The sequence below is a fragment of the Morone saxatilis genome, unplaced genomic scaffold (assembly GCF_004916995.1).
Source record: "Morone saxatilis isolate NCDOM2014 unplaced genomic scaffold, NCSU_SB_2.0 Contig22, whole genome shotgun sequence".
Classification (NCBI taxonomy): Eukaryota; Metazoa; Chordata; class Actinopteri; family Moronidae; genus Morone; species Morone saxatilis.
Genome location: NW_023339785.1, coordinates 17,414,147 through 17,434,224, shown reverse-complemented (window position 1 = coordinate 17,434,224; position 20,078 = coordinate 17,414,147). Strand labels below are relative to the sequence as shown.

The 20,078-nt window shown below is 41.8% G+C and overlaps 1 protein-coding gene across 1 annotated transcript in view; it reads left to right on the top strand.

The window, feature by feature from the left end:
• Nucleotides 1-20,078, top strand: part of nlgn3a (neuroligin 3a) — a gene marked incomplete in the record, with an annotated part of 115,557 nt that overhangs the window by 84,363 nt on the left and 11,116 nt on the right. Inside the window, 1 exon segment of the mRNA XM_035669945.1 lies at nt 15,253-16,042. Within this exon segment, the coding sequence (XP_035525838.1) occupies nt 15,253-16,042 (790 nt within the window).

The window sequence follows — 20,078 nt, the reverse complement described above, 5'->3', positions numbered from 1 at the left end:
TCAAAGCCAAAACATATCCCTGGCTGAAAAAGGGTGGCCAATGTTTGATTAAAATTCAAACAGGAAAACATGTTACCATGGAACTACTTCATTGAATTAACACAGGCCAGTTGCTGACATTCCCCCTGCAGAAATGCAGGAAAACAAAGTGCAGAGGGACACAATGTGTGGTAGAACTGATATGCTCCAAGCTATTTACAGTAAATGACAGCAACTAAAGACTCTACAGTCATGTGGAATACACAGAATACATAATATCCCCACCTGTGAATAATAATAACACATTGGCCAAATCTAAGACTAAGATAATAAGACAATGTTCCCTTTTGCAAAAACCTGATTGTTAATAAATACCTGTTTCAGATAAGATGCACTCTGAATAAGCAAGGTAGGCAGATATCTTAAAAACATCAAATTAAGATTGGGGAACATAATGATTTATACTGTGAGACATACTGTTATTTGACTGGGGGCACTGTTGCAAATCAATAAGCATCAATGTTTTCTGTAAAACTGGATTTTTATATGATTTTTGCATGATTTTTGCATCAATGTGATGAAGTGTCTCGATTTGTCAGGTAATTAATCTGCTAGATGTACCAAAAACAGACACTCCTGTCTGGATACTTTATTCCTTAAAGGTTTCTCAGTTGATTTGTCAAAGTACTGCTTCATAATAAACATCAATATGACAGCGATAGTGGATTTTGTCCATATCGCTCTCTTCTTTTTTAAATGTATGTGTACATTTAAAGCAATTAAAATACATTAAAACAGAGTGATTACATTTTTAATGCAGTAGAAAAACTATAGCCTACTGGTTTGACAAAACTATCACAACTCAAGGTCTGCATACTACCTTTTCCTGGAGCTTTCAACCAATTTCATCAGCAGATGGAGTTTGCTCGGTTGTCATGGTGATGGTTCTATTGACATGTGAGTTCAGTAGCTGTTAACATTTTCTCCACAGCACTTTAAGGACTTCTCGTCCAGCCGTGAAAGAAGAGTAGAGTAATGATATCCTTCCGATTCAATTTTACCATTTAACCAGTCAGCATTAACCAGTGTATTTGTGTACTGACCATCATCATCACTCTAAAAAAAAGCAGCAAATGGAGTTGATCCAGATATTTTCCCTCCTTACTATTTCTGTTCTACCAATGAGAGGGAGGGAGGGAGAGACACAGATAGCACAGAGACACAGAGTTTGAAGGCATGATGTGTCGTCCACAAATTTAGTGTTTAAGATAATTTTACTCTGAGAAAACATTGTCTTATATGTAGGTCAGTCCATTAATAGCAAATCAATATTATACCACCTTACAGTTCCAGGCAACATGACCTTGTTACTGTTTACCAAGTAGAGCTGACTGTTGAGTTCATCATCAGTGGCCTGGCCTAAATACCTATAGGTTACTTTTTGTTGAAGTAAAATAGATGTTGAAGAGATTTTTAAGTATTTATGTTCACACAAAATGGAAATGGAAATGAGACAAAATGTGCTATATCTTTGTTACATGAAAATCAACAGCCTACAATAGACATTTTTCATAGCAGACATTTTGACTTGCTTTTCTAGCTATGAAAAGCCGCAGTGTTACTACATAACTTTATACCGACAGCTCTTTCCATTTTAATGGCCCAGTAAGTTGTGACAGTGAGTCGGCATTAATAATACCAGGACCCTGGAGCTGAATAGATTTTAGTCAGCATTAATTTGATTATTTACCCCTGTGTTTTTCCTACTGTCACATGTCCACATGTCTGCAACGATGCCTGTTTGCAGAAATTGTCAACACAAATCCAGACCCATGACCGTACGTTACTCATAACTTGTTATACATAATCCTGTGAACATAGAAAATGAAAGAATAACCAATCAGACCCATCTAAATATATAATATACATGTAATAATGATTTTCTTTAAATTGAAAAGTATATTTGCCTTTAAAACCAACAATGTGATTGGTGTTAAAAGGCAATAAAATACATGCTGAGCGAGCTTGTAATCATTGATAATGTGTTACATTTAAAATTTCCAAACTTGAGGTATGAAGAAGTGTAATTTCTAGACCTGTCGTTCCACTTCTTTATGTGGTGATGGAAGCTGACAATGACACATTCTATAGTAATGGCAATAGGCTTACCGATGCCACTCTGAATGTGTGCTGGAAAAGAATGTCTGTGGGTGAGATATGTGTCAAGTGTTGTGACGTTAGTTGCTGTTGAATATGTGTTAGCTTGACATTGAGAAAGTGGAGCGTGCCAGCATGCAGCCTAACTGATAGACGAGCACACTCAGTCTCACACACACATAACTCATCTCCACAGACTCACATCGATACTGCACAAACATGTACATAGGTGCACAAACACTGCTATACACGTTCCTGACGAGCACCAACCAATACAATTGCCTCTGACCTAGGACAGGTTCCGTGGTTGCTGTATTAAGGATGCCTGCACAAACATTCTAACTCTGCCAGCTCCAGCTTCGCACCACATGTCAACATGACACACACACACACACACACACACAACACAACACACACACGCACACACACAGAGTCCATGTGTACATGTAAGTCCACATACTCTCCCACTCTAGGGGATTTCATGTGGCTACAGCTGTGTGCCTACTGGCACTGGCAGCAGGAGACACAACAGAGAGTAGAGAATATAGGGGGAAGATATGGAAACGGACAGATTGCAGTGAAAGGCATGTTACCATGGAAAAGAGGACAAAAACATGAGAAGGGAACCTGTGCACTCTCTCGCATGAGCGTGATATTTTTTCTTTTCTTTTTTCTATTCTCTCCTCTGCTGCCCACAGCCTGGTTTGAATGTAAAAGACTGATAATCTGAAGTGTGACCGCTGAGGCAGAAAGGCAACTATTGAATGCCTTTCTTACCTCAGTGAGGCAGTCACACAGCTCCACAAAGTTCACCAGAATGCAGACACGTGTATACGCACAAGGACCCACACAACATAAGCAAATAGAACTGTAGCCAGCAGTATGCTGCATACACAGACACACAAATAAATAGTGAATGAGGCTGCCAGGGCGGGGACGCACTGCTCCTCGCCCTAGCTCAGCTCACAGCTCTCTGCCCTTGTGCCGGGACCTCGGCCTGTCACTCTGCGTTTTACTCCCTGCACCACCACTTCACTGTAAGCAGCCAACACAATTTTGGGTATTGAGGTGGTGAAGAAACTGTCCACCACTACCCATTTGGCCTTTTCAGAGCTTGACAGAAGGGACTCGAGGTAAAAATACACTGCATTCTGTACTTGCCAAAATTGAAAATGGCTGGAGTGCCACTGAAAGGAGAATGTATATAGTCCTTGTTATTAGGCCGGCTGGTCTGAAATGAGTTTGACACAGTGCCAGACATTGAGATGTTTTCTGTCACTCCATTTTTTTGTTTCAACTGAAATTCAATATGATACATTAGTGTTCCAAATGGAGTCTGTGCAATAGATATTAATTACTTGTCCATTACGGTTTGTGACACTATCAATCTGTTATCAGCTGGCTACACCAATGACTCAAATTAACTGTCACTTCTCAATATCAGCCAAGTCATCTCCATGCTTTATTGCCTTCATTATAATATTCAGTTCTTAAATGGTATCCTCATGAGATCGGACAGTAACCAAGACGTTGTACAAAAGATAGATGTCACGGCATGTTTATCTGTACAAAGTTGGTAAATATCAAAGTAAATGTCATTGTCGGTATCAGACACCTTACGAGGAACAGGAACGTGTTGTGAACTTGAGGAAATAATAGGAGTGCAGCCATATCATGATGTCCCAGGGTTCATGTATATTTGATAGGGCCTGCCAGATGTGGCCTTGGATGTGTGGATGTGTATCAGCAAGCAATCTCTTTCACATAGCTCACAGAAATTAGATTTCATCTCAGGCCCCAAATCTAATACACAGGCTTATATTTACTCACAGTTGCAGAGCATCATAAGCCAATATGACCCTATAGAGAGGTGGCAGATCTGCGCAAAATACAGTTAAATGAAAATGCTTTGAGCAAACTGTTCCGAAGGCCAGCTGAAGCTACTTAGCTATGGACTAGCTCAGAGTGTAGTTGTTTCTTCACTGCATTGGCTTAAACTGTCATAAGAAATAAAACAGCCCAAAGCCCATAAAAATAAAAATAAAACAACATTTTGGGTTTTCTTATTGTCTTAGATTCAATAGATATCAAATTGTTGTTGAATAGGTCTGACAAATCTACATCAGGGGGGAAATAGATGTCTTCAATTCAAGTGATAAATCTGAGGTATATTTCTAACCCATATTGGTGTAGTGAAATTTAATTCAACCAAATCACACTCTGAAATCATTTCAGAGCCTTTGTATTGAGCCCGAGAACACCGCATATTGGAGATGAAATGGTTTGCATGAGTCACCCAATGCATTGAGATGCCTGTGTCTTCCTCACAATGAATGCAAAGTCACAGTTAGCATGCGGAGTGCCATTTTCCTATGCAGAGAGCCTTTTCCTGCCTTGAATACTCTCCAGGGACAATAGCACCCACTGAGGAATTTTAAGAGTCTTCTCGCTTTTTTCTTTTCTTTTCTTTCCCCTCTTCTCTTATCCTCCCCTGACCTTCCCTTTTTTCCTCCCTCCGCTCTCCGTCTGTGACACAATGAGAATAGATGTCGGCAGCCTAGTTCATCCATATGTCTGTCTGTTTGTCTTGCTAAGACATATTTTCTAGTTTGTAGCACAGATAAATGTGTAGTCAGCACGCTTTTGTTCAGAGAAGGCAGAAATGACGGATCTCAGATTGATGAACTCTTTGGTCAACACATTTTTAATCTCTATTACTAAAGTCAATATCTCAGCAACTCAGTATATGTCCAAATCAAAATAAAAAACATTTGAATGGATTGATTCAGATTTGTTTTGCAGCAGATCGATGCTCAGTGGCTGAATGCTGAGTTCAGATAGCCTGCACAAATAGCTCTTAATTGTTGGGATTTCCAGTTGACTTGATTTGTTGGAGTAGAATTTCAGGGAGCTGCTGCTGCCAATGGACATACAGCAGGACATGTCATAACCCAATTGTCTCAACGTTCACTTATAGTAAGTGGCTATGGTGGCTAAAGAGTCTGCCACAGTAATTGACTCAATGGGAGTTTACAGTATGAAGCATGAGGCAGGGAAGGCAGACATAGTGCTCTCCTGGGATGGGCTTTTGTGACAGTGCTGCTTTATCTCCACAGTGTTATACGGGACAGTCATACACACACAAGCAGATGCGCACACACTTAGTAAATGCACAAACACAGCAGCCTCTCCTCTGAGCAGGTAATTCCACAGTCAGGTACCAGGATCACGTTTGGAGCACCATCCCATTCCCAGACCCCTGAGTTTCTCTTGCTCTCAATCTTTAATGTGTGCCCAAGAATGAGGGCGAGCAAGGGCGACACATATCCATCCTATTTTTGTCCGCTGTTTGCATGGTGTGCCGCCTTGAATTAGGCAGAGCTTGTGTGGCTTCTGGCTGCAGGGCTACTGGCACAATAGGCAGAGTAGGGAACAGTGGTGTCAGACACTGTGAGAGAGGAACACACAGAGTGACATAGGCACAGCTAGAAGAATATGTTTACGCTGTTGGAGCCCACGCCCAGCCTGACACGTTCATGCCTGATACAATAGTTAATCGGCTCGGACGCTGCTGCTGGTGTGACCACTGACCCTAAAAGGCATCGGTAACAGGGGGACTCTTTCTAATAGGAAAAGCACTATAATTACAAGTGGGGCACAGGAATTACAGCGCATCCAGGGAAGTATTTTTTTTCTAACGTCTCCTCTGGTTCTGCTTCATTAATGGTGGTTTAGATTAAAAGAGTTGTTGATGTTCTTGGTCAGAGAAAAAAGGTTGCTGCCTACTAGGTGCTCTGTGTGTGGTGCCTAATGAGCTTCCTGAATTATATGTGTGTGTGTGTGTGTGTCGTCGTAGTGTGGTGTCGTTGTGTGTGTGTGGTTGTGTAGGTGTGGGGTGTGTGTGCACGGGCCAGTGCGTGCACTTTATATGGGTGGGTTGTATATAGGGCTGCACAATTAACAGAAATACTATCAAAATCGCAATATGGCCAATATGCAATATCCAAACTGCAGAAGCTGCAGTTTTTTGATAAAGGTAAAATGTGGCCTACCAATGTTGTTCTCCTGATGTCAGAAAACACGTTGTTTGGTACAGATCCCAAAAATTCTCCCATAATCATAATTTAAATTTTTTTGTCAAATGAAAATTGGCATGCAAAATGTATCACTCCCACTAATTTTGAGTCATGCATTGCACTGTATATATAGTGGACAGAGCTTCCAGGTCTGTGAAATGAAGCCAACGTGGAAGTGTTATTTATTCTATTTAATGGCCATTAGGGGGCAGCTTCATTTGCTGCAAAAAAATGGTCTGATAGTATGGAGTCTTACGGAGAAATTACCCGACTTCTCAGTTGATATAATAGGTCAGTAAACAGTTTCCTAAGGAGTTTATGGTCTTAGTTGCTAGTTTCAAGTCTTCTCCCACACAACATGATGTTCATTTTGTCAATTATGGTCCAATTTATAGTAAAACAGGCAATAAAGCAGGGTATGCTTTAAGATATGGCTACTTTGTGATTGACGTAGTCATTCTCAGTGAGTCCGCCCTGTACAACGCACCAAACACAGATCAAATGGTCAAACAAGGCAGTACTGATAAAATATAAATCAAGATTCTGTCACTCCATTGTATATTTCTTGATTAAAATGTTAGACAACACATTTTAAAGTACAGTTTATCTGTAATAGGAGAATGTGTGTGATCAGGCGAGCCATGATTGTTAAAACTGCGCAGTGAATGAGCACAGCTCAACTCTCAGTATGTCACTGCTACTGGCTGCAAAAAAAACAACATGGCGACGGCCATAATGCCTAACTCTTGGCTTCAAAATGGGACTCACAATAGGTTTATACTTGTAATCATATCACAATTGTAATATCTGTCAAAATAACCACAAAATCTACCATATTGTGAAGCCCTAGTTTTATATGATACTTATATACCATGATGCCTCTAGGTATTTTCTGTGTAGCTAGAGTAGGATTTGGACTTCAATGAATTGATATTTAGGTGATGCACATGTGCAGCTAAGCCAACATGTTCACACTGTGTGTGTGCAAGAACACCATGCACATTGTTTGCCTTTGTATGTAAGCTACAATCAGATGTAATCGGGACATATCCTTTTCTGAACCACATTCAAAAGCTTGTAAGCTAGTGATCTGCTGTACTGGAAGACTGTGAAAAGGGCCAGGGTAAGCAGTAAGCTTCCACCCACCTCCTGCTTTTAGCCAGCATGTGCGTATCCATCTCAGTTTCACCTCCCATACCCCTACAGCTCACAGCTAATTTGTTTCTGCAAGACTAAGGCACTTAGACCAAGGTCTCTCTCTCTCTTTCTCTCTATTTCTTTTCTCTTTCTCTCTCTCTCTCACTCACTCTCTTGCTGTCACTCTTTCTTTCCTTCTTTGCTCTGAATCCCTCTGATTCCCCTCAGGGGGGTGTACACCCCTTGCGATAATTTGTCACAAATGCAACTGCGCCCTCTCCGTGGCTTTCCTTGGCCCAAAAATGAGTTTCAGCCATCCCATCTGGCTGTCACAGGCAAGATGTCGCCAAGAATAGAAGCTTCCCATCCTTCCACATTTCATGGCTGAATTGTCATATTTGTGTGTGACTTATGTCTTTGACCCTCCCATGGTAGACATATTTTACATCTGATTTGTACTTATGGAGCATCGTTCCCTTGAAGTGAGTGCACTCTTTGTCTTTGCCTGTCACTACTTGCTGCATATATAAAAATGAACCCGGCTTTGGGGCTGCTATACAATGCAGATGGGGTGTAAAACATGGTGCATATATTTAGAAACAACAGGAGTCAGATGTTTGCACTGTTTCTACGCAGAAGCCACTTGCACAATTCTCCCATGAAAACCGGTTTCTGCGGGAGCTAAAGGCACTAATCATTTCCTCTCAGCACACTGATCTGAAATCTATTTGTGGACGCAGTAGGAGAAGAGAGAGGAAATCAGAAAACATCTTTAACAACTTGTCCCATCTAATGAGATTAGCAGAGCCGCTTACACAGTCATGACATGGAGATACACACAGATAACCCTGTAATAACTCATTATTCTTCCCATTTCCACATCGACGCCTAGTCAAGGCTCACTGACAGTGCGTGTTGTTGTTGTGCATACACAGCTATCAGGCCAATCTAGGCACTGCAGCAGTGTGGAGTGAGCTCGGTGAAACACCACCACCCCCCACCCCCCGAATGCCACAGCACAAACAGAGCTGCAATAGAAGGACACAGAGATAGCATTCTCTGCTTTTCAGAGGCTGCAGCATTAGTGACACATGCATGAGTGCAAATGGAAAAATTCACCGTGCAGGCTCTCTGTTTCTCTTGGTTTGGCAGGGAGGCTGCGAGGAAAGAGCAGGACAAAAATCAATTCGGTGTGTATGCGTGCATGCATGTGTTGTTGTGAGAATGCACAGATAACTTCCCAAAAGATACAGGAATAAGTTGAATGAATAGTGAGTGCCATGGTTAAAGTGCAAATTAGATCAATAATAATAGAACATTATTGAGAGATCTTGCTTTGTTGAAACTTTTTTATCTTTTTCCTTGATAACAATGTTTCTATTCATAGATTATGCATGAATTGACTTTTTCAGAATTTCTACGAGAACATAAGGAAAATAAAAGAAAATATAGAATAAATAATTAAAGGAAAGAGAGCCTACCTGCACCCTGTGATTATTGCATTCATCAAATACTCTTCATCACACACTTTACTGGCAACTATAGCAAAGTACTTAAAATCTTCTCAAAATATATATAATTTATTTCAGTGTCATAAGATGTTTTCTAGCCAGTAGTAAGTGTGTGGGGACATGCCTGTTTATGCTTGTGCTTCTGTCTGTGGGCACCATAACTGGATCACATAGGATTTTTAAATAAATAGCAATGTTATCCTACTAAGAGTGCCAGATCCAATTTGCCGTATTGGACAATACAACACAGATGCACCAAAAAGTTTAGACAATCACAGAGAAGTATTTGAAACAGCAGCTTAATCTGCTTTACTGCGAATGACAACATGCACTAATCTGAAATGTCCCGTTGTAGTAAAACCCTCACCCACGCCTATTTCTAGCCTGAGATAATTCAGTGAATTAGTCTGCAATTACTGTTTGACTCAGGTGTGGTGTGCATGCCTGTGATTAGCAGCCAGATTGATGAGTTCAAGGAGGAGCAGTGGCCCTGTTGTGCTGTGCGTGCAGACCGAGGGAGGCCAGGGTGCGTGTGATGATGAGGCCTGGAGTGTGTGGTATTGACCAGTGGATGTCACATTGTGATTAGTAGGAGATATCACACTCTCTGGGCTCAGATGCACATCGATCCTGGAACCTGGGTTAGGCCTGTCAATGGGGTCATTTTTATCCTCCTCTCTTCTCCTACTCTTGCCTCCTCCCCTTTAGCCTCCTGCTATTTCACACTCCCTCCTTCATTCACACCTTCGTCTTTCCTCTTCCTTCCTCTCTTCTCCCCTCACATCCTTTTTTTTTTTTTACTTTTTTTCCCTCTTTTCTGTCTCTTCTCTGTTCTGCTGTCCCATTCCTTCCCTCATCCCTCCATCCACCCTCATGGATCAAACTCTTTATCTGGCCTAAGCCACAGCCTGCAGGCAAGCAGGCAGTCTCTACAGAGGCTGGAGCAGAAGACCAACAGCTTCAAACAACATTATATAGGGCTGGCATGAAGCATGTCTCACACTCATAGATGAAAACGCTGCCTCTATATGGACATGATGAAACAAGAGCAGGGCAGTCCTTCTGTTTTCAAAGCCCACTGCTCTTCACTTGAGTATTGCTGCAACACCTCCCGGGATGTAAGACAGACTTAAGTTTTGTAGGAATTAGGAAACCGTTTGCTTTTGTGTCCTGATCCATGCAAAACAAAACAGTCATTTTTTGGGAGGAAGATGCATTTTCTTTGGCAGCTATCCTGTTGGATCATCTGTTATGAAATCATTCCAGAGTAAATCTGGTTTAGAGGAAACGTGAAGCCAGGTAACAACAATAGTTGCAGCCATAAAACAGCAAGAAAACAAATCATGCATGCATGCTATGAGTCATAAGTAGTAAGTTATATTTGAGTCTTTTATGTCATGTTTCATTTTTAATGTTTAAGCAAACAAGTACTGCAAATAACAGTCTTGCTTGGATTAATGCTCACACACGCACACACACTGCATGGATGCTTTTACAGTGTCTCCCTGTAGCCTGAAGGAATCAGGAAGTGTATTCAATGACACTACTACTGTGTCAGAAAGCTTCGCCTTGCCCTTTTCCGGATTCCGTCACCACTGTTCATTTTGGAGTTGACGAGTTCGATGTTGGGCAGAAATTTTAATGGAACAGAAAAACAATGTAGGTGTTGTTTCAGTGCTGCCAGACCAATGTGAAATTATCCATGGACTAATGCATGATCAGACCAGAGGCACTTGTGTTTAAGTGGATGCAGCCTGTGGTACTGTAGGCTGTAGCCATGGAGACAGCAGCTTTAACCCTGTGTTATGAAGTGGCCAAGGATATACAATTAGGCAAGTGTTTTAAGTATTCATTACCCAGATGGATTTAAATATTTCAAGTGGCATTAAACCACTTCATATATCTTTATAATATAGGAAAACAATAACATTGTGGATCTCTGAGAAAGAGAAAGAAAAGAAGAGTCAGTGTATAAATGCAGCAAGAGAGGCAGAGCAACATTTATTGAGTATGTCCAACTGAGTGCTAGCCTAGTTTGGTTGTAGACGGAGAGAAATGTTTGCAACAGAGGGGGCTCTGCATAGTCCTCGGGTCTGTGGAGATTTGCTTACAGTGAAGAGATGGTGGAGGTAAGATGACTCACAGGATTCAGGCTCCGCTGAACGCAGGCTTATGTCTAATAATCAGCAGGGAGGGACTCAGCATGGTCCCTCAGAAAAAGAGACAGGGAGAGTGAGATGGAGAGAGACAGAAAAACAGAGCAGGAGAAGGATTGAAGGCAAGAAAAAAGTACAAGATCTGGTAGGAGTTATGGGAAAGGAAAAAAAGAAAGACATGTCCCTGTGGCCACGTTATTCCTCTCTTGCGATGGCTTTTATGTGTATGAGAAGAATTTTGATAAGATTTTTCTGCTTTACATATTTTCACCCCTATTAGCTCTTAAAGTCATGTGGAATATTGTTCAGAAAATGAATCACTGACCTGTAAAATGGGACTTGGCCAATCCAAACTTTCAAGGTCATCTGACAGTCATCGCATTAAGCTGCTGTTGTCTTTGTCAAGTTTTTTTTTTTTTTTTTTTTGGATGACATTGTTAAGGTTGTAGTGGTTTTGCAGGATGCACTTTACAGTCACATTTATCTCAGGGCCAGACTGATAAAACTCACCGCTGATGCTTCAGTGATTTTCGCCAGCTGTTCCAGATTACAAAGTACAGTCATTTATGGCGCTTACTGGCATCATCACCAGCAGAGCATCCTTGTCCATTAACACGGACTAAACAGGCACATTCCCATAGTTGCCACGTAATACATCAGCAGTGATCCAAAGCACAGCCAAGTCATGTTACTCTCTCTCCAGTGAAGCAGCATTGGCCTGTTAATATCAGCATTTCATCCATATTGCTGTTGTCAAAGCATAGCCTCAATTTGTGTGTGTGTGTGTGTGTGTGTTTGTTTGAGCCAGCTGGAATGTTTAAGTGTGTGTCGACTGTGGCTCTCTAACCTATGCAGTGGTCATGATACCCCCAAGGTCAAGCTTTTTTTTTTTTCCTATCAGCGGTGAATTATCTCTACAAGCCACTCCACCAATCCTGGGCCTGAACCGCATGCCCATTTAACGGGTATCTAGTGAGGGGGCAGCGCGGTCGAGGTCGACAAACCGCAGCGCAGAGGCGGCTGCAGAGCGTCGCGGCAGCATTTTAGCAGGGACCCAATGAGTGATTACCCCTGAGCTCCAGTCATAATTCAGTGTGACCTCAATCTGCCAGCAACGCTATGGTTTGATGGATCTGCTCACAGTTTGGATGTCGGGTCCTCGGATGTCAAACACAGGCAGATAATTTCAGGGCTATCTGTTGCTTTTACAAAGTAAAACATGCTAGATATGAATGTGACACACGTGTTTGATGCCTTTGCATCACGCTCTTTCTTTTTAATTCGTCGGGATGTTGAGTAATTGTTACATAGACATTAGAGTAGATGCTCAAGACAAAACAGTGTCACAAATGGTTAACCCCCATCATGATGATGCCTGTCGTCTGTCGGTCTATTCATCATCTCTGTATCTTATCAATCAAAGTCAGCACAAATACACGTGCATGCACACACACATGCACTCAGGCACGCACGTACACCTCCCAGTGTGGATAATTAGTGGATTCCCTCAGTGGGTGATAGACCCTGTGCTCTTCTCTCCTCTCTCTCTGACCTTCCCCAGTGAGCTTCCTACCACAGCGGGGCTCATCACACACAGCTCTAATACATATTTATCGGCCCGGTGACAGCCCATGTGCGCTGGATTTATATGTTTCTCCACAAACAATAGTAAAGCCTCAGTCACTCTTCCTTCCTTTCATCAACCAAAGCGGGAAATAAATCTAGAAGTGTCAACCTGGATGCAGCCTCCTCAGCAGTTGGACATGTGTGCGTTTGGGTGCAAACGGACAGGGGACCAAGCCTAGTTGCATTCAAGCCGCTCTCCTCAATTACGGCAAACGGATTTGATATAGGTATGTCTGTCAAATCGCCTTGGCAATCAGAGGAGCTGCTCTGCTGGCAAACGTTTTCCTACAGCAACTTCTGATCAAAGACATTTAGAAAGTGGCTGTGGCATGGCTGGCAGCATTGGGATTCAGGACAGACTCCCTGCACCATGACTGGCTCTGTTTGCACAGCGCAATCTGAGTTGAGATGTGAAGAGAGGCAATACCACTAAAGAGTGAGGGGAGGGGAAGGGAGGGGAGGGGAGGAGGAGAAGGGAGGGATGGCAGGATTAAGCCCCAGCCCCCCTCTCTGCCTCCGAGTGGCCATCTTTCATCTTGCGGCTGCCCCTCTAATGCTTTCAAGTGGGTGAAACCCTCGACATCTGCTTCCGCTCGCTGGGACACGGCACAGGCCACTGTCCTGCAGAGACGCACAACCACAGGACAACTCGAAGAGCAGCAGCAGGGCAAGCTGATGGTCCCATCTACATAGAATGAGAAACATGATACAGAAAAACAAAAGAATTTTTAAAATCAGAAATCAAAATTGTTAAATCAAAACCTTATATTCAGACATCTGTTGAAATCTTCCAATAGCTACATTCAGACCCCAAATCATTGTTCAAATACACAAATTGTGGCTTAGACTAAACACACTCACCACAGAAACATTTCACAGTTCACTCACCCAGACACATTAATTCTACTTACTACTTGCAAACAAATAAATGTAAATAGCTCTGTAAATAAACACTTCATCTTCGCCAAGAAGAAATAAGCCCCCCGCCGCCTCTGATTAAGACTACCAAAGTGATATATCTGGCACTTAAGTCTGCTGTTTACCTCATAAACACAAAGACTTCAACACAGCCACCCACACTGACGCTGAAATCACAAACTGAGTCTGCGTGCCTGTATATTTCTCTGCTAGTCTTCGTGGCTTAAATGTGGAATCATCTAATGACTTTTTTTTATGCGTGCCATTTCGGAAGCATTTCATCTGCTGTTGCTTTCAATATCATGAGTTCAGTGGTATTCCTTGACTCTGGCAGAGAAACTGCCATGAGCAACAAAGCGGCATGGTCAAGTGGTGGAAGCTTCACCTCTGATTTTCTCTGAGACTGATAAAACAGCACTTGTGATTTTTAAAACCATATCAGGAGGATGAGTGGTGCTGTCCGAGACTGCAAGGCATTGGTAATGATGTGACATTGGCCTACCCGAGACAGAGAGGATGTCACGTCACCTTCACTCTTCTGTCTGTAAGGAGACATTTTTCAAAGGGGACGCAATTCAATTATTTCTGAGGAAATGATGTTTGTTATTTGGGATCTGTTCCTTGTAGTGAAAAGTCATTTTAGATTCCCTTCATACTGCACTGCAACCAAAATGTAATTTAATTTGTGCGAGCACCCCATGAGACTGTAGATTTGTTCGCCTTGGTTTCTGAACCCCCTCCACCCCCTCTAAAGCCCACACGCACACAAATGCCAAACTCCTATGTAGATTCACATAATAGATGGTCTGTTGACTCTTAGTCTCTATTTCTGTATATTACAAGCAGGAGACCATGGTGTTCGGTTCAGCTTGGTCTTCTTTCATTGTGTGCCACCATGTTGCATTGTATTGCCGGGTGAATATGTGCAGCTCCATTTCTTCTGCAAATGAAGGGAGTAGGAGTCTAGTTTTATTTATAGCAATCCACCCACAAACTCCTGTAGAATTTAGTGATCTTTCAGGTAAAAAAAATGACTTTTAACTCACACATGGCATAACTGATGCAGAGGCACTGTGTGAGAGTGTGTAATGACTGCAAAAAGGAGCATCTGTGTCTATAATTGCAGTGTTTGAGGTTCATCCAATGTAAGCTACCTTGAAAAGTACATTACCAGAGGGAGGGCATATGCACAGGGTTCATATATTCAAGAACACTTAAATCAGACTCCTGCATTTCATACAAGCAAAGGAATTATTGGTATGGTATAGTCCGTTTTAGCATCCTGATTGCATTCTCTATTTTCAAAAAAGCCTATAGAGCCATATTGGTAGTCTCTGCTCCTGACAAACATACAGAGATGATTACCAAAAGAATATATAGAGATGGATGGAAGAAAAGAAGATGACAGACAGAGTGCTGATTCCCTCCTCTGTCTGTGAGCTGTCTGTGAGACCGGGCCATCTGCACATTCATTATCGCAGCCATGATTCCATTATTGTTCTGTGTGGCAACAAGGACTTGTTCTGTCTGGCCTTTGTTATTCTTATCAGCTGTGTAGCTGACAGCCCCCTTTTGGTCATGGCAGAAACAAAATTAAAAATTATCATGTAGTATAGCACATAACTGAATTATCCTCTGTAATAGTGACACACTAAACATCATCCTGTCTCTTCTTCCTGTGTCCTTGTGCAGGTCTGTTCCACAGAGCCATAATTCAGAGTGGGTCAGCTCTCTCCAGCTGGGCGGTAAACTACCAGCCGGTCAAGTATACACGTCTCTTGGCGGAGAAGGTGGGTTGTAATGTCCTAGACACCTTAGACATGGTGGACTGTCTGAGGAAGAAGAGCTCCAGGGAGCTGGTGGAGCAGGACATACAACCAGCGAGGTACCACGTGGCCTTTGGACCTGTAATTGATGGTGATGTCATCCCTGATGACCCCGAGATCCTGATGGAGCAGGGCGAGTTCCTCAACTACGACATCATGCTGGGGGTTAACCAGGGCGAGGGGCTGCGGTTTGTGGAGAACGTGGTGGATTCAGAGGACGGTGTGTCTGGAAATGACTTTGACTTCTCCGTGTCAGACTTTGTGGATAGTCTGTACGGGTACCCAGAGGGCAAGGACACCCTGAGGGAGACCATTAAGTTCATGTACACAGACTGGGCAGACAGAGACAATCCAGAGACCAGGCGCAAGACGCTGGTGGCTCTTTTTACTGACCACCAGTGGGTGGAGCCATCCGTGGTGACGGCTGATCTCCATGCTCGCTACGGCTCACCCACCTACTTCTACGCCTTCTACCACCACTGCCAGAGTCTGATGAAGCCAGCCTGGTCAGACGCCGCCCACGGGGACGAGGTGCCCTATGTTTTTGGAATTCCTATGATTGGTCCCACTGACCTTTTCCCCTGTAACTTCTCAAAGAATGATGTCATGCTCAGTGCTGTGGTCATGACCTACTGGACCAACTTTGCCAAGACTGGGTGAGTAAAATGACTCCATCTCGTTTATCAGCAGTTATCCCAATTAGGGATGCATATTGTCAAGATTTTATCAACACAAATGTTGCTTATCCGTACTGATACTTGGTAATAATTACTTGGTAATAAGTTGATAATTGGTACTCATATCAGTACTCGTCCTTAGTATTAATGGGCTTGAAATTTATAACTAGGTGCACCACTGTGTTTTCATTTTTTCATAGCAAGATCATGATACAGTGTAGTTCATCTGGAGGAAGAGAAAATTAGTGAATGAGATATGGATCAATGGCTAGTTGTATACTTAACTTGTTGGAGAAGAAAAAAACAACAAACCATTTTATGTGTTGACTCAGGGAATAAATAAATGCAGGTAATCAGTTGCTACAAAAACACATCAGAAGTAAGGAAACATTTAAAAATGTATGGCATACATTGAAGAGCTGAAAGTTGCATGATTTTAATCATGCTAGCTAAAGTTAACATAGTCTTTAAGCATTTTGTTAAAGTTGACAGTGTTAATAATTGTGTGGAACAGATGCAGTGATGGTGGAGCTGCAGCCACTTTGGTCAGAAAGTCAAATACTGTGAATATGACATTTCATCCCCACCCTGTTACACACAACAGCTATGGTCTCTCAGTCAAGGTTTAGTTACAACTCTGTAATGTGAGATGTAAAGCAATGTATTGACATTGACTATTGATTAGATCTTGAATTTAAAATGTTGACTAGCAGGGCATACTGGGCAATATGGTTGCACATCTCTAAGTAAATGTTAACCATCAATTATTCAGTCAAGCCATAGTATAAATAGTATTAGTTTATATTTGAAAATGTATAAAAGAAACTCTGGGTACTTAGTTTGAAGGGCTTGTCGCAGATATTTTGAGACTTAAAGCTGCAATCAAAGCTTACAGGCTTCAGTTTACATTGTATAAACAAAGCTAATTGTATGATATTGTGAAGACTGAACTAATTACCAGGCAGCATGGCCAAATCTCAGTGTTTTGTTTGTATTATTTTCTACATTTATATTTTTTACTATGTTAATGTTAATATTAACTTATCTTTAGATTCTATAGAAAATATTCTATTGAATAAATACTTATTTGTTTAAACCTCATTCTCTACTAGCTCTAATAATTCTTAGACTGACAGGGAGCAAAGTGTTTTAAAGGAGGGAGCATTTGGGTGTCAGGCCCTGGGGCCCTAAGGCAAATTTTTCTGCTCGTGCGGCCCTCGCTACCTGACATGCTAAACTTATTTGCCATTTGCCACACAGCACACCTGCACACCAAATGCTTCCCCTCTTTAAAACACTTTGCTCCCTGTCGGTCTAAGAATTATTAGAGCTAGTAGAGAATGACCGTTTAAAACAAATAAGTATTTATTCAATTAGAATATTTTCTATAGAACGTCAAAGATAAGTAATATTAACATTAACATAGTAAAAAAAAAAAAAATATAAATTGTATGAAAATAATTACAAACAAAACACTGAGATTTGGCCATGCTGCCTGGTAATTAGTTCGAGTCTTCGACAATATCAATAACAATTAGCTTTGTTTATTTCTAAATGTAACTGAAGCGCTGTAAGCTTTTGGTTGCGTTGTTTTTATACACAGTTTTTATATCTAGCGTGGACGAACTCTTTCTAATCTTAACGTGTAACCCAGAGTTGATTCTCTCTCTAGGATGCATTCATTTTGCGAGAGATATAAAACTGTAAATTAATTTATCACAATGTTTATTTTTATAATAATGGCATGCTTGATGCTGATCAATATCACACTTGATGGTTAAGATTTTCCTCCTTAGGAGTATCGATGGACTGGATGGGCACTGTCACACACACATTGACTTGCCAGTATGGATTAGCACAGGGGACTGACATTAAGTCCATCTATTTTACTAGAATTCAAAACAGCATCTCTAATCAATAGGTGTGTGTGATAGTTTTATTCCTGTCACATGCTCAAAGAGGGAAATGACTTGCTATAAAATACATTCTCACATTACACGTATGTGTATGGATTTACCATTGACTTCTAGATCGCACTCATAGTCTGTGGTGTTAATCTTAACGTTTGTGTGGGATTTGAATTTTTTTTTTCATATTACATGTGCACAGTATTTGAATCATTTGTCTGATCCTTAGCACTATGTGGGCTGCAGCTCGAGAGTCAGTTCAATGCATTTTCTGGTGCCTATACACTTATTGTCCATTCATTCTGGTCGAGTCTATATATTATATGGTTTTTATAATGACGTGATCTAGTCTACTTTAGAATGGTCCAATGATGTAGGAACAATCAATTTCCATCGATTCCATTTATCTTGCCCTCTCAATATGACGAATAGATATGCCAAATACCATAATATTTAAAGGTTGTGTGCATAATCATTCACCTTCTGGCATAGATAGTTAGAGCCAGTTGTTAGCTAGATACTGGCCATCGATACTCTTGGTTATGCATTAAATTGGGTTATTTATTCCATAGGGTCGCACTCCGATGCACATATCTAACATGTTGTTAGTTGTATCTCAATGTTCTCCATTCTCCATATCAAAGTTAAGATATACAACGTTAAGCACAATCTGAGATCCACACGACGAATTCTATCATTCTTATTTTTCTCTATACGCAGATGATAAACATACAATTTCATATGAATCAAACAATAGACTGCGTTTGCTTATGATAAAAATGAAAAACACAGTAGTGTACCTAAGTCTTAATAATTCTCTACTGCTGTTAAGCCTCAAATATTGTCACAATCCATGACACTGAACGAGTAAGCTGATCATGTTATATTCTCACAGATATAATACAGGATTGCAGTATGCTCATCTGACAAGGTACATTTATGATACACCATAAATATAAGCGAAAAGTCTACGGAATATGATGGTATCATATAAGCTGTAGTTGAAATCAAAAAAAAGGTACTTCTGAAAATTATTGCTGGCGCGCTCATAATGAGATGTCCTAGACTGCTTTTGTTGATACTCGAGACCCTGGCTGTGGCCAGCTTGACTTGTTTGGAGCTCAGCTGCATGTTGTATTTTTCTCTTCTTGTCAAGTGCAGCTTTGGCAATAAGTCTCGCCCTACGATGTATCATGGTCCATGCGCCGTCAATGACAACTGATCGCGCCCATGACAAGCGTGATTCTCTTGTAGAGTCATAGCAGGGAATAAGTCAGCTCTGCAGGTCACGTGGGAGCCGGAGAGCCTGCACGAACTCTGCCCTTCTATGCCGTCGGTTTGTCCCAGCCCCCCGCCGCTGGGACTGGATATCAGCAGCATAAGTGCATCACAAGCGCAGCACTGGTGTTGACCCGCTCCCACCAATCAGCATAGTTTACGCATTCTGCCTTAACTCCAGATGTAACAGGACGCTAATCAGAGGTAAACTATCACCGCCTGTCCGACTGCAGCAGCGGGCAGGCAAGGCCTGTGACATCCTGTGGAGCCGTGATCGCTCCAACTGGGTCTCTGGCTCTGGTTTGTTTTAGGGACAGGCACTGCCACATACCAGGCACTTCACCAGGAGACAGAGATCCTGATCGCAGGTTGCCTACCATTATCTTCAGTTAGATGACAGGCTCTGATGAAACCATCCTATCCTTTTAAAATCAGGGAAGGGTGGCAACTCCCGGAGAAAACTATAACATGTCGATGACCTACCTGACATATTAGCAGACCTCCAGCCAAAATCAATGTGCAACAGGAACCACTTTCATACATTCTCTTTCTTTGTCCACACGCTGCGCTACATTACCATACCGACAACCACTCCACAGCAGATATTCAGGTGTAGTTGATGTATTCAGGCAGGCGCAAGTTAGGATTAGACCCTTAGAGCGGACAACTTTTCTCCCACTGGAAGGCAGCATAGATGGCCGATTATTGTGGTTTGTCCAACTCGTGAAGGCTGCCCTAGAGGGCACTTCATCAGCATAATTTTCCACTAGAAGGGCACTCTCGGAAGCCTTATATCATGGTTTTCTCCAACTGGACAGGCCCCCTGGGAG